Raw genomic sequence first — 15,488 nt, 5'->3', positions numbered from 1 at the left:
GTGGAGGGAGGAGAGTATGGACCTACTCAAACATAACTGTTCACATGGATGCCACCACTTCTGTGCACTGGAAGCCCCATAAGGCAGGGATTGCCCAGTCACTTAGGAAATTTCCACTCTACTTCACATACTGCCTTCCAAGAGATACTGTAGTTAACTGTAACAATGCACAACTTAAATTTTCACGCTGCTACTGTCATCATACACACCACATGACACTTCCCCTCCATTCCTAACACTGGCTTCCAATCTGTCCTGTAATCTTTAGAAGCTCCTTAAAGCTTACTTTCAAAGTCCTCAGTAGTCTTGCCCACCTCTGTGTCCATACATTCTTGTCCTCCTTAGTGCCTTGAACTCTACCACTCCTGAATGGTTTCTCTCCCCCTTAAATGACTTCTCCATTATCTTGTGCCTGGAAGACACTCACAGGTTGCCCTCTCTTTCTTCAAAGCCAACCTAAAAAAACAGTGTTTCCACAGAACCTTTGCCTCTACCCTCCTCTGCTACTATAATAATGCTTTCAAGTATGTTTAAATGTAATCATACAAATTTGTCCCCCATTACCTTTCCCTTGTAGTCATCTCTTTCTTCATAACAAAAACTGTAAGCTCAGGCAGGGGCCCATCTTTCCAACACTTCCTATCCTACAAAGTGCTACATACATAGATAGTACTATGTAAATAATAATATAAAACGGTAATATGGAAAGCAGCATATCCAGGAGTCCAGAGCCTCTAGAATCTAGATTATTCAGGTTTGGTGTAATTAAAAAAAAAAAATGATCCAAGTTTCTCAGGGAGTAAAATGAGAACAAATAAGACAGGACTATTCAATGCTTAAGTAGTATTGCAATGTTTATAGCTAACTTTTCCCATGAGAGATGCTTAAATCTGTTCACTTTTACTTTATAACTAGCAAGTGCGAATATGTTCTTTTTTATAACTAATATTCATTAAAAAGAGATGGAACAAAGACACTTTAAATCGATGCACTAGAGAATAAAACTATTTACAACTGGTAAATGGTTAGTAGCTAATTATTCTTGCTGGTGTGGCACTTGCAAATAGCTTTCGAAAGAGAATATGCATTTCCATGGTTACACAGTATGAATGTTTTCAAGAACCAAAGTAAGTGGACTATGAAATAATCTCAGTGCAAGAGATGATTTGCATCAAACACACTTAACATCTATAGGATGTGCATGTTTGATAACCATGCCATTATCACGATTCCCAGTAGCTTACTGTATATTGCATGCATCTTTATGCAGAAAACCAAAAAGCATCACAATAAGCATTGATGAACAGGTTTATTTAGTTTCAAGCAGAGCTCTGGGTGGAGCAAGAAAAACAGCATTCACAAAGTCGCTGCAGAGACTCCTTATACTTTCATACCATCAAGATACCATCTCAAAACCAATGGAAGTCATATACACATAACCCAAGGTCACAAGTTTGATTAAAATTATTTCCCATTGCCAAATCCAAAATTCTCCTTACAAGTTTGTTCAACATTTAAAACATTTACCCATTGCTGTAGCCTTTTTAAAAAGATAGTAATCTCTACAAATTTTGGCACACTAAGTGTGATTTTATTGTTTAACAAAAAAAATTGATATTTTGTAACATTCTGTTTGCAAACAGCTTAGAGATTTTCCTTTCAGAAATGTAAAGCAGTATAGAAATGATTTAACTAAATAAAAGACTATTCTAGTATAATATACAGATTTTTTATTTTAAAAAGTATTGATGTACAGAAGATGAAGAATCCTAAATTCAAGAAAGGAATTAAAAGCAGGTGCCTCTTGTTTTAATAAGTAGGTCACCCACCACAGCAGCTGGGGGAAGGGAGACACTATACATGTGTGGGAGAAATTGGACGTGGCAGGCACATCTTATTTGTGAATAATAGTCTTATCACAACACTCAGATGACTTAATAATTACAAGTGTCACCAGCAGCAAGTGCTTGGGGTTTGTAGAACCTTCAGCTCAGCAAGAGCTTCAGCTGCACAGAATTTAGTGCAAGGCTCCATGTCTTTAGATAAAGGCCAATTTCCAAAGATTCAGGAGTGTGAAGGGGCATCTTTAACAACCCATGTCCTAAACCATGAATCCCTCTCATCATCATTCTTTGTTACCGAAAGCATGTAGCTAGCAAACACCTTTGTCTCTAGTTGCACTCTCTTTCAAGAAAGAGAGGGATACTTTTTTTTTACAAAGTATCCCAAACATATGGACTTCCCAAAGCTACATTCCTGTAACAAAGCAAACTTCTTTCAGTCTCCTGTATTCCTAGTTTTAAGCTTTGGTTTGTCTTTGTATAAAATTAATCTACTCCTCTAACCCCAGTGCTCTGGGCTGTAATGCATGCTGCATCTGTAAATCAGGGACTGGTCAGAGACAATTTTTAGAAGAGTTGAAAGCAGTTTGAGAGAGACAGTGGTCTGGATGGTGTACATATTTTCTTTGTCCCACTGGTGCTGCTGTGAGATAGATAGATATATAGATATGAGAACCATACTGAACTAGTTTACCAAAGGCAAAAATAGGATGAGAGTATATACCATGGGCAACAATCTCCCCACCCCCTAGGGGGAAAAGCACCTATTTTCTGCCTCCAGCCTTTGTTAAATAACAGCTCCACAAACAAACCAAAGACTTGGAGACAATCTTGCTTAGCAGCTTTCCCCTTTTCTTTTCTTTTCTTTTCTTTTCTTTTCTTTCTTTCTTTTTTTTTTTTTTTTTTTTTTTTTTGCATGTTCAGTACTATGCAGGAAAGCTATTAAACACTTCAAGAAGAAAGCAATATTTATTATGAGTTACTGTATTTGTACAGCACATCCAGCCAGGACCTCCAGCAGCAAAAGTTCAGAAACATTTTCATAACAACTACCATGCTTATTTTTAGTATCCTCTTGGATGCTTTCTGATTAAAGAACTGCAGTGAAATTATCCAGACACTCTGGTAGGCGTGCCTTTCTGTCATGGGCACCAAGGAAAGCATACGCACACAGAAACATTTTGATACAAGAACTTAAGAATTCAATTGTAGTTCAAAATAACTTCAAAAATACAAAACTACAGAAAATTTAACTAATCCAGCTATGGTGGTGCCTTTTGTAATTGTTTTATTGTTGGAATGTTATTGTATTTTACCATGTTGTTCTCCCTTAATACTGGCAGTATAGAAACTTCTGAAATAAATAAATAAATAAATAAATGCACTAGATAGCTTGGCTGTTATGGGGTGTGTAGCCAGGCTAATGCTCTCTACTGACGCACACACAAGTTCCTATCTTCGTACTCTGAATTGCTGTGGGCTAATAACTGCTCTCTAGTTCCATGCTGGAAATCAGTGATCACTCCGATTCTGAGTCGAATGCTTTAAAAAGGTGGGTGACTAAAACAGGTGTTATGATATCAAGGGCATGGCAAGGGCAGAGTCACATAGGAGGTCGTTGTCCTCCTGGACTAGTAGGTTAGCACACAATTTAGAAATGCATTAAAAATATGGCAGTGTTCCCACAACTTTCCACAGCACAGATTCTACCAACTAGACCACAGGCTAGCTTGTGAGCAGACCAGAAAGCATCAGAAACCCACTCCCAAAAAGATTCGTGCTCATGCCTTAAATAGCCGACCACGCAGCCTTAAGGCTGCAATCCTAAACACATGCGCTGGATAACAAATCCCCCCGAACATTGTGGGGCTTGAGTTGCTTCTGATTAAACATGAATAGGGTTCGCCTACAAGTTCCAGAAGGAAGAATTCATTTGATTAGAACGGGCGCCGCCTAGTCAAGCAAAACTCTGGCAGCTGAAGGGATTACCAAGCATCAAGCAAATACACCAAGGCTGCGAATCAATCCCAGGAAAGTAAACCTGTTGTCTTCTTCAGCGGGTCTACGCAGGAGCAAACAAGAGGCGGGAGAGGAGAGTTTTCACACCCCTGCCAGAAGGAAACCATTAAAAAAAACAAACCCCCAAAGCCGAGCTTTGCAGTGTTAAAGCAACTTGGGGAGAGGGCGGCGGCTTCAGCTTCAACCTAAACAAGAGAAGTTCTGAAGGCGCCTTAGGGTGCTACCCGGATCACTTCAGCCACTGGAGCCGATGGTCTTAGATGGGCTGTAGCCCATTAATTTCAGCGGGTCTACCCCGAGTTCGTGCTAGTGGGACAAGCCTTACGAATTCAAGGGAAGACGCTCGCCCCTCGAAAAGCCCTCAGGAAGGATGCCCCCCCCTCCTAGTCCTCCTTACCTCGGGGTAAGCCAGCAGCGTTTCCTTCCGAGGAGACCCGCGCAAGGGGGAGCTGAGCCGTCCGCCTCCGAGGGCGGCCGCCGAGCTGCTGTTCTGTGTGCTGACAAGAAGAACTCAGCCCCTCTGGAATGGGCTTCCTCCTCCCCTCGAGAGCTCGCCCTTGCTTTCCACCAGAGGCGAAGCGGCTCTCTCCCCCGGCGGGCTCGTACAAATCCCAAACAAACGCAGCCCCGCCTCGCGCCGCTCAGAGACCCAGCAGCAGCGCGGCAAGAAGGCCAATAGGAACACGCCGAGGGAGCCGAGTTGCTCGCGCCTCGGAGGTCGCTCGGAAAGTGGCCGGCGCGCGCGCGCGAGGAGGGCGGCTGCTTGGGCGCGGGCTCCTTCTGGACTCTGCTCCTCACAGCCGACAAACGGCAACACACGAGCAACTCCTCCAGCTCCGCCCCTGCCGGGCGGCTGCCACCTAACACTCCTCGACGTCTTGCGCGGGAGAGCGAATATCAGGGCAGAAGCTGCCTGTCTGAGGCGGCGGGGCAGTCGGACTTTGCTTGGGGCGGGAGGCAGGCTGAGCAGCAGGGCCCCAAAGGCAGAGGACAGGCCTGGCTTTCCATCCTAGAAGGGGGGGGGGGCAGGCAGGGTCGGCATGACTTCTCGTTCCTTCCTCAAGAGCTGCGCTCTGAAATGTTGCGTGTCTGAGGGAGTTTGTTTTCCGAGGCCCGCCGACACCTATTGAACACACATTGCTATCTAAAGGGCCTTAAGACAATTAAAGGCTGGCCTAAGGTATATGGCTGCCCGAGGGACCGGGGAAGCTGCCTTATAGTAGGGTCACCAGACGTCCCCGCTTCCTGGGGACAGTCCCCGGATTTGCAAATCTGTCCCCGGACAAATTTCGTCCCCGGAATGTCCCCAGATTTGCACATCTGTCCCCGGGAAACGTGGCAGCGGCAGCCTCAGCAGCCCAAAGCCAGCCTGGTAGTGCAGTTGGCTCTGGCTGGCTCTGGGCTGCTGATTGCTGCTGCCACTGCCAAAGGGGAACCGGGGACGTCCAGTGGTACAGATCTCCTGCCCCCTTCCCCCTTTGATTTGACTGATGGGGGAGGCTCGGGAGTTGTGGGCGGGCGGCCGTTGCCCTGGAGAGGCACAAGGCGCATAGTTTCTCTGCCAGGCAAGGTGCAAAGCCCTTCTTTCGCACCCTGGGAAACATAAATGCACAGTTTTTTAAAAGCTGGGCAATGGCGTGCTGCCTGCCCATGACTCCCAAGCCTCCCCTGATCTCCTGCCCCCTTCCCCCTTTCTTTTGACAGATTGGGGTCAGCTCGGGAGCCACGGGCAGGCACCATTGCCCAGTTTTTAAAAAACTCTGCGCATTATGCTTCACAGGGTGTGAAAGAAGGGCGTTGCATCTTTATACAATATGCATGTGTGCTTGAGCCCAGGGTCTTTTGCCTCACCATCCCCACTACTGACTCCCTGTTGCTACTTAGCTTCAAAAAAAAAAGTGTCCCTGGATTCATTGAACAAAGTCTGGTAACCATACCTTATAGCCCCATCTCAGTGGTCGGTCTAGCTCAGTACTGTCCACACAGACTGGCAGTGGCTCTCCAGGATTTCAAAGAGGGGGCTGGAGATGCTGAGGAGGGAACCTGGAACCTACCGCATGCAAAGCAGATGCTTTACTGATGAGCTACAGCCCTGCCTCCCAAATGGAGGTGAATGGCAAGATGGCATCCTCACCCAGGGCCATGAGTGTAGCCAAAGGGGGGCAGCTGCCCCCCCCCTAAATCAGTACAAATCAATCCAAATCTGAGGTTCTGCCCGCCTCAACAAAAATCCTGGTTATGCCCTTGCCCAGGGCCACCCCAAACTGCAAAGTGATGCCCTCCCCTTGCAACCAGGAAAGAAGGGGTGAGTGAAAATCTACATCAGGAACAATGGGAGGGGGGCATAAAGATCTAGAGCAGGATCTGCTACCCCTGTGGATCCTGCCACCTGAGGCAGCCACCTCACCTCACCTCCTGGTTGGTCTGGCCCCATCCTGACCCTCATTACATGTGTGGAAGCCAGCTGAACTGGCATTTGGATTTTATTTCAGTGCTGGCCATGGAACAGTTTTCTCCATCGCACTCAAAGGCAACAGGCTACTTATGTGGGTGCATAACTTCCTTCTTAACTTTCATTATTTCATTTGCAATAATTAAAGAGTCACTTCAGAGTAGTTTTTAATAGGGGTATAGATGTAAGGGGGTCATCTGCATACCCCCCAACATTTCTCTGATGAAAACAGGGACATCCCATCCTATCATTATAATTTTACTATTTATACCTGACACATCTTACTGGGTTGCCCCAACCACTCTGGGCTGCTTCCAACATCTATAAAAACATAATAAAATAGTATTTATTTAATTTTTTTTAAAAAAACTTCCCTATACAGGATTACTTTTAGATGGCTTTTCTCCAATGAAAATAGGGACATCCTAAGACCCGAGATCAAATCAGAAACCAGGACGGCATCTCTAAATCAGGGATATCCCTGGAAAATAGGGACACTTGGAGGGTCTGCATCTTAATCTCTGGATCTTGACATTTCTAACCATGTTCTACCAAAAAAAAAACCCAATACACTTTGTACTCAATGGTACTTACTTCTGAGTGTAAATGTTTAGAATTATGCTTTGGATTCTGTCCACCTTGTTAAACGTCCATCCTGAATGATTTAGGCTGCAGTGCTTAAGTTCCATGAGCAAAATGAATGATTTGTACCATTGCACCTTAAAAAAAATTAAAAAATAGCATTGACAGCTTGTTCCACCCTGTTTCCTAGGAAACTTTCCTGCCTCTCAGTGACAGCAGGTTGGCTTCTCAGCGCTTTTAGGCTAATAGGGTGAGTGTCTCACAAGGTGCTGGGAGGAAACAATACAAATGAGGCAAAACAGATACTAGCTTGGCACATCCACACATTTACCCTACACATCTGTGTAGAATGTTAGTGAGACTGGAGAGACCGTTGGGAGGCTGCCTGCCACATTTGGTTAGTAGATTGGATTTGACTTGCTGCCAGTAGTGCATTCAGGGCAGGACTTGGGGGCAGGTGTCCAAGAGTCCACTCAGGAAAATAAGCACAAGGGCCCTCAATTCCAGTAGAGCTGGCTTACCACGTTCTGAAGTGAAGTAATAATCAAGGCTGTCTAAAGAATGCACCGCTACTTGCTGCATCACAAACTCTGCAAAACTGCCCTGAGGACTGTTCCAAACATTTTACATATGTGTGTGAAGGGGAGGAGAGGCCCCTGTACCATCATACGTAATTACAGCATATGTCTTTCTTTTTTCTGTTCTTTGTCTGAATGCATATGAACTGAAAATCCAAATGCAGCTTCCTCCCCAATATGTGTACATGTGACAGGTGGAATTTTCACAGAACATGGAACACATGTTTTACTGACTTACAGTCATACGTACCCCGAAAGGTAAAGTGGCATGTGTGAAATGCAAGTACTCTGTTAGAAAGGGGGAATCCAGCTAAATTGGATGTCGAAGGGTCAATAAAAAAATGAAGAACTAGTGACACAAGGCAGAACATAATGCACCCACATATACAAACACAGTCTATAGAGGGCAACTGTACAAAGGAAGCTAATTATGAGAACAGAAATTAAGTGAAAGAAGCCCTGTTTCCTATGCTGATTTAATTTCACTGGGAGACTCCCTTAAATCAAGCTTTGTCAGAACTCCCAGTGGGTATAGTTCACAATGATGGTGGCTATATTAAAATCACTGTGAGGAAAAAAGATAAGAACAATGGCTAGGTTGCTAGGAGGTAGCCAGTTGGAGGGATGAAGGGGGCCGGATACTCTTTGGGAGGGAAAGGAGAATTGTCTGGAAATACCCAAATGGCTGTTCTGTTTTGTGTGCTGAAGTTTGGGCAAAACAGAAACCCCACTGCTGGATTAGATTAATGTGCCTTTCCTCCCTCTATGACATAATCCCAAATGTATGTTTTGCTATTCCGCTATACCACTCCCGCCACTGTGTTGTGTTGAGGGTAAGCCTGTCTCTCCATTGGAATATCTTGGTCTTCAACATAACCACTAAGTGATCTAATTTCAGTAGAGCTTTTATATTAAAAAAAATAATTTCTGGCTGTCCGTCTGGGCAAAATTCTTCATCTCTTCTTTCACTGTGTTGTGTGTGTGTTTGAGCTTACCACTAAACTGGTGTTTTCACATTCTTAGAAAATTACTTTTTTATGCTAGCAAGACAACAGAAAAGGAACCCCCCCTTCCCAACTTTTACATTACAAGCAAACCAGATGTGTGGATAGAGTCATTATATAGTTAATCACCACCAGAGCCCTGTTCAGGCATCTGCATGAACATGAGAGGGCTTAAAGCCTGGGGAGGGGGGAGGATAGGGCGTGTCTGCAGGGTTCACAATTGTGTGGAGGCTTCTAAGCATGTAGAAGACCCCTTCAGACATTTGGGCTGAATGTGCAAAGGTTTGATGAGGAACCCATGCATGCAGAGACATTGTGGCAGGGATTGTGTGCTCATTCCACTCCCCCCTCCCCCAATTGTAAGTCACTTTCCGACTGTTGCTATTCTTCAGTGCATTCAGTCACATTGGCAAGTTCAGGTTGCACAATTAAGATTGATTGTGCCTTGCGCCACACACTTGCCTCCCCAAAAGAAAGGACTTTTTTTTCCATGAGGAAAGTGAACAAACTGCAAACTGTGGATTTGATGCTGATGAAGAAGAACTTGTTGTTATGTAAAGGACTTAACCCTTCACAAAGCACTAGAGCAGGCAAGGCAATCTAAGTAAAGTCCAGATGAGGGATAAATGATCTGGGAATGGTGACTTCTAGTTCACAAAACAGTAGGAGCAGTTGCAGCATCCCTTTTGAAAATGGAAAATTAACTCTTCATGTCTCTCCAAAAGCAGAAAAAGGAAAGTCCAGAAAAAGCAGTCCAGCCATTAAAAAAAACACCCGGCAGCAACAAGAGGCACCCTTTTAGAAAGAAGAAGAAGAGAAGGGTTTGGATTTGATATCCCGCTTTACCACTACCCTAAAGAGTCTCAAAGCGGCTAGCATTCTCCTTTCCCTTCCTCCCCCACAACAAACACTCTGTGAGGTGAGTGGGGCTGAGAGACTTCAAAGAAGTGTGACTGGCCCAAGGTCACCCAGCAGCTGCATGTGGAGGAGCGGAGACGCGAACCTGGTTCCCCAGATTACGAGTCTACCACTCTTAACCACTACACCACGCTGGGTGCATATCTTGCCTAGCCAGAGGAGCATAGTGTGGGAAATGTTCCAAAGTAGGCCAGTTTGCCAGCCAATGCCCTACCCAGTCAGATGGTGCAAAAAGCAACGGCAGCTGTAAAGGGCAAGTTTTATAATCTGGAAAGACACCAACCCTCACAGAAGAATAAGCTACTGGTGGGACAACCATTAATTTCAGAATAGATTCTGGATCTGATACTCCCATTATTTCAGAGAAGATTTCCAAGACTTTCAGGGAAGGCTTACCCCCACCTGCATAAGATTCAACAAGTAGCACTCACTATCCTCAAGCAAACTGGGAAGCAGAGAAAACAGCACACACTGCAAATAGAACGACCTGCTTTTTGATCTTTTATGGGTAGCCCAGTGGAATTGCTAAAGGGAAAGCACCCGTTGTGTTGTGGTGAGCCCTGGGAAAAAGTTGCTGTTTCAGACTGAAAGAAGTTATAAGCATTTCTGTAACCTGTGCGAGAATAAAAAAACATGGCAGACTCCAAGTACCATATGGAATGGGGGAGGAAGGATGGAACGAAACACAAAGATCAGATTCTGTTGATTCTGGACATTGAATGCTTAACAGGAGCTACAAAGACCTTCCTCTTATTGGAAAATATACAAATGCAAAAGAACTACCTGAAAATGGAAATTAATCTACTGAGACCTTTCTCACACTCCATGGGGTGACCAAGGACAATATAATGTGGTTATATTTATCTCTATCCTGCATAACTTGTGACCTGCCAGGGTTAGGGAGCAAGCCTTACCCTAAGTGTGCATAGCAGTTATTTCCAGAACTAAACCTTCAGCAATGCCACTATAGCTTCATCCAGTACATTTTGGGGTAAAGATAAATGAGGTGCTAGTACTCATATATTGATAAAAGTGCCATGGGTGTCAGCCCCAAGTGTCAGCCATGGGCAGCAAAAAAAGAGAGATGCTGGTACTCCATGCCATTGAGTACTGTTACAAACAAACAAACAAACAAGCCTTGGCTATATTCATGAATTGTTCAGTTCATATTGTATAAAATTAGCAGGGGCACCTAGGGTTACCATTCCCACCCTGATCTGGATCCTGTGTCTGGCAGGTAGAATTTCAGTAGCTGAATATTTACCTGGTGTGGAAATATTATGTAATAATACTAGAGTTCTTCCAGAAAATGCTAGCAACCCCACATCCACTGTGGATACCCACAATATATCCTATAAATGTCAAATATTTTTTTTCACCATGTATACAGTGTGATGAGTCTCATATCTGCCAAATTTAGTAACATGCAAAATAGCCTCTGCCAACCATGTGATCAGAATATCTAGCAATGGGCTCTACCAAATGTCCCTTTTCACAGGAGGCAGTGAGCTGCATGTTAACTCATCCGAATTGATGATAATAAAGAAGCTTCACTGAACAGATACTTGTGTCCAGATGGTTTATAACTTAGGCAATATGTGTTGCAAATCATTGTTCTGCCGCAAAACCATAGCTGAAATTTCAAAACGTGATTCCTTCCAGGCAACCACATGGTATTAATATTCTGTGTTAGTTTAACATTGTCAATAGCTGTTTCATTAGCGCAATTCTGAGCTGGGAATTAACCCCAAGAAGGTCTGAAGGGATTAAACAGGAAAGCTAGTCCAAATGAGAAGAAATAGCTGTGTACACACCATCCCCAAATTTAGCTCAGATTATGGGGATTAATCCAGTTTAATGACTTCACGAATTGAGAACAAACCTGAGCTATCACTGGCCTGCAAAGTAACTTTTTAAACCCAGGGTGCCCCTTCCCATCCTCATGCATGTCTGCCTCATGACGCTGCATGTGGGCGTTTGCAGCAGGAAAGGGGGCTTTTTTGCCCATGGTTGGGGGGCAGAGAACAACCATGGTAGATCACTTGCAGCAGAAAATCAGTGGCTACAGGAAGGATTAAGCCTTCTTCCTCCCATACAAATTTTCCCCTCACCCACAGTTCCCAAAAGTAACATGTAGTTCTTCCCAGAGCAGGGCATTTTAAAGTCAATTTCAGTGCTCAAATTATTATAGAGATGGGGACACCCCCCCCCACCAAAATGAAATCCACAAGCTTCCAGTTCCTCAATGACCCCCATGTTTAGGCAAATCATGCCCGGGGCTGCTAAAAACAGCATCTAAGAGAAAGCGTCACAAAAGAAATAGTGTGTAGTTCCTTTTTCCAATGCAATCTGATCCTTTAGATCACTTACAGTGGTTTAGTTACAATGGAACCAGAGGGATGGCCCTGGTCCTCCTCCTCATCTCCCAAACAGCATCCTAGAAAAACAGGACCTCAGTTACAATCACTAAACCTCTCCGGACCTACAAGTGATATAATGCATAAACAGCTGGCTCTTTGTTTCACATTTCCCAATTTGTTCAATTTATGGTGTGTTACAAGAAAAAAAAAATGCTGAAAATTATAGCTCATCGTTGCTCAATTTCTTTCAAGCCCCTTTCCCCTCCAGGATTTCAAAAAATAAATAAAAAGCAAACTTCTCAATCCTTGAAGTACTCCACTGGCACTCAGTCCATTGAAATGAAGGGAACTTACACTGTCAGAGCAGTTTGATGAGCAAGCCTCATTCTCTTTTTGGGTCATAGCCTTACCATCTGCACACAGGGAGGGGAGATTTATTGTCCTGCATTCAAAGGGAGGAAATGTGAATGTTCAGATCTTGCACAATAACTCCAGTTTAGCAATGACAGTTCTTCAAATAGGTTTAAAGCATTAATAGTCTTCATGAAACCTGGAGGTGAAAAGTTCTGTTGTACATTCATGGCACAGTGGGCATTCTTGAAATAGAAAAGAAATATAATATTTTGCAAATAAATAAATACATTGTCATGACAAAAGGGGGGGTGACCTCTCAAGGTCATTTCTATCTGAAGATTGTAACAGTCCTGATAATAGATAATTTTGTGTGTGTATGTACTTCAGCAACCAGACGCAGTGTGGTTTTACACGATAAGCACCAGAGGAGCCCCTCAGAGACTATTTACTTAAACAATGACTTTATTAAGAACACTTCACATTTATATAGCACTCAACAGTGTTCAAGGCACTTCGCAGTATCATTTGTCTCAACAGAAACCTTTCAAGAATCCTGCAAAGTAGGTAACTGATAAGTTGAGGATAGAGATAAACATTTATGTTACTCTGGCACTATGGGAGCAGATGCACTATCACTCCTTCCTGCATTGCTAGGACAGCGTGAGAACTTCTACATGGGAGGATCTCATCCTTATCGCATGAGCGTCTCACAATTTGTTTATTTAAAATATTTCTATCAAATTAAAATACTCCAGTGACCCAGGAAAGAGTGCCACAGACCACTGGTTACCAGGGTAATGAGCCTAAGGCTGCAGTCTTGCATCCATCGGATGCAACACCCATCAAACGGAATAGGAGCGACTTCTGAATACAGTGGTACCTCAGGTTACATATGCTTCAGGTTACATACACTTCAGGTTACAAACTCTGCTAACCCAGAAATAGTGCATCAGGTTAAGAACTTTGCTTCAGGATGAGAACAGAAACCGTGCTCCGGCGGCGCAGCAGCAGCAGGAGGCCCCATTAGCTAAAGTGGTGCTTCAGGTTAAGAACAGTTTCAGGTTAAGTACGGACCTCCGGAACGAATTAAGTACTTAACCCGAGGTACCACTGTACTGTTGTATACTATTGACACTTACAGTCTACATATCTGGGTAGACTTGCCTAAACAAAAATGCAGGGCAGGACCAATACAGTTTGGCACCTGAGGCAAAGCACAAAATGGTGCCTCTTCCTGCCAGGGGTAAGCAAATATCTACATCAGGAACAAGGGGGCAGGGATAAAGATCTACATTGGGAACAAGGAGACCTCCTATTTGCCAAGAGGCTGCTGTAGGAGGCAGAAGATCCAGCCCCGAAGGAGCACACCGCAGCCATCGCTGCCACCAAGGCAGTTGCAGCAGCAGCGAGTGATGCATTCCTTGTTCTTGCCATTCTTGTTGATGCTACCACCTAAGACAGTCGTCTCCCCTTGCCCCATGAATGGTCTAGTCCTGGGAAAAATGTTTCTAGCGGGTCCTGAAAAAAGTACAGTGAAGGTGCCTGCCCTATGCCAACAGCCAGGTCATTGCAAAGTGTTTGAACTTTTGCTCAGGTCCTACTCGCAAGTTTGCCAAAGATGTCTGGTTGATCACTTTGAGAACAGGATGCTGGACAAGGTGGGCCATTGGCCTGATCCAGCAGGCTTTTCTTAGGTACTTACATGCTAAATGTTAAGAACATAAGCTGATTCCTGGCAACCAGTGAGAAATTGCCCTATGTTCTTCATAGAGGGTCGTGCAAGGGGGCTGGAATAGGGACAGCTCCCTCTTGCTCTTTCCGCTGCGCTTAAATGAAACTCAAACACTGCAGCATAGCTGTGGGCAAGTCCCAGCATGAGAATGACACGCTGACTTGCCACGGCACCAGGTTGTTGTTTGCTATTTTTAAATGTACAGCTGACATGCACCCGTAACTGAATGTGGAGAACAACCGCTTTGTTCCAAATGTAGAAGTAAGTGTGATGACCACAGGAACCAAACTGTACCATGAATGAGTGCAAAATTGTGAGGAACAGCAGTAAAGAACTGGCCATTCTGAGACCAGAAGGATTGTTCATTCCACACATCAGCCTCTTGTCATCCCTGTACAACATTTTCAACAGTGACGATTACAGTAAGAAGTTACTGTGGCCAATATCCTTAGTTTATTTTCTGCTTGTCCCCATCACCCTCCCATGTCAATTGGGACCACCTTGCCTCTGAAGTATACTATTTAGCATATTCTGTTAACAACCCAGATCATTTATGCTGGGCTGAACACTGCTCACATCCACACCATCCATTTAAAGCACTACCGTACGTTGATATCATGGCCTCTCCCAAAGAATCCTTGGAGCTATAGTTTGTGTGCCTATTCCAATTTACTCTGTAACCAGGGTGTTCTCACTGCTGGTGCACACAACATTAGCCATAATCAATATCTATCCTGTTGTTTCTTGAGAAATACTGCATTTTTATGCATTTCCTCACTCCCACCAAAAAAACCCAGCTTCGAGAACAAGAACAACCTAGCTGCAATTTAGTAGATTTAATACATGCATTGTGGCTGTTGTCCAGCACTTTTATGAGACACAAACAGAACATTATTTTCCATTAACTTTTTTTCATAGTTACATTTAATGTAACCCCCCCCCAACATCTGAAAATAATTGAAAAGCAAACACCAGAGTGCTATTTATACATTTGCCACCACCGTGTTGCTTATACAGTGGTACCTCGGGTTAAGTACTTAATTTGTTCCGGAGGTCCGTTCTTAACCTAAACTGTTCTTAACCTGAAGCACCACTTTAGCTAATGGGGCCTCCCGCTGCCGCCGCACTGCCAGAGCCCGATTTCTGTTCTTATCCTGAAGCACTATTTCTGGGTTAGCGGAGTGTGTAACCTGAAGCATATGTAACCTGAAGTGTATGTAACCCGAGGTACCACTGTATTCATGCCTTACTACCTGCATCTATATATGTTTTTTGGGCTCCATATTTCTTCCTCGTGGTGGGAATGACAGTGGAGCTCTCAGCTTATCTTGCAACCATGTAAAAAACTTACATGGATTGTTACATGGTGCTTAGTTTTCAATGGATGATTAATCATTGGATGTCCTGCCTACAGCATTCATTCATTCATATCATGAAAAGTATCTATAAAAATACAAGTGTGTGTGTGGAATGACTCATAGTCACACTTGCACTTTTCCTGCTTAAAGTCTTATGGTCTAAAAATACAGCAACAGAGCAGTCTTTATATTCACCAGGGACAGCTTAGCCAAGTTAGGTGTGAAAACGAATTGGACCAGAGCCAGGGTCGTATTCTGTGGAGCTGCTTATTCTTGGAGTTGGTTGTGCT

General features: G+C 44.0%; 1 protein-coding gene across 1 annotated transcript in view; it reads right to left on the bottom strand.

Moving 5' to 3' along the window:
• LOC309338622 (uncharacterized protein) overlaps positions 1–15,488 on the bottom strand; it is a gene marked incomplete at both ends in the record, with an annotated part of 58,748 nt that overhangs the window by 41,139 nt on the left and 2,121 nt on the right. The window contains one exon of the mRNA XM_081855942.1: positions 4,258–4,500. Within this exon, the coding sequence (XP_081712068.1) occupies positions 4,258–4,500 (243 nt within the window). The remainder of the gene's footprint in view (positions 1–4,257; positions 4,501–15,488) is intronic.

Source organism: Podarcis erhardii (genome assembly GCF_964252035.2).
Source record: "Podarcis erhardii genome assembly, chromosome: 3".
In the NCBI taxonomy this organism is placed as follows: domain Eukaryota; kingdom Metazoa; phylum Chordata; class Lepidosauria; order Squamata; family Lacertidae; genus Podarcis; species Podarcis erhardii.
Note: the sequence above shows the minus strand (reverse complement) of the source record. Positions and strands in the feature narration are given on the sequence as shown.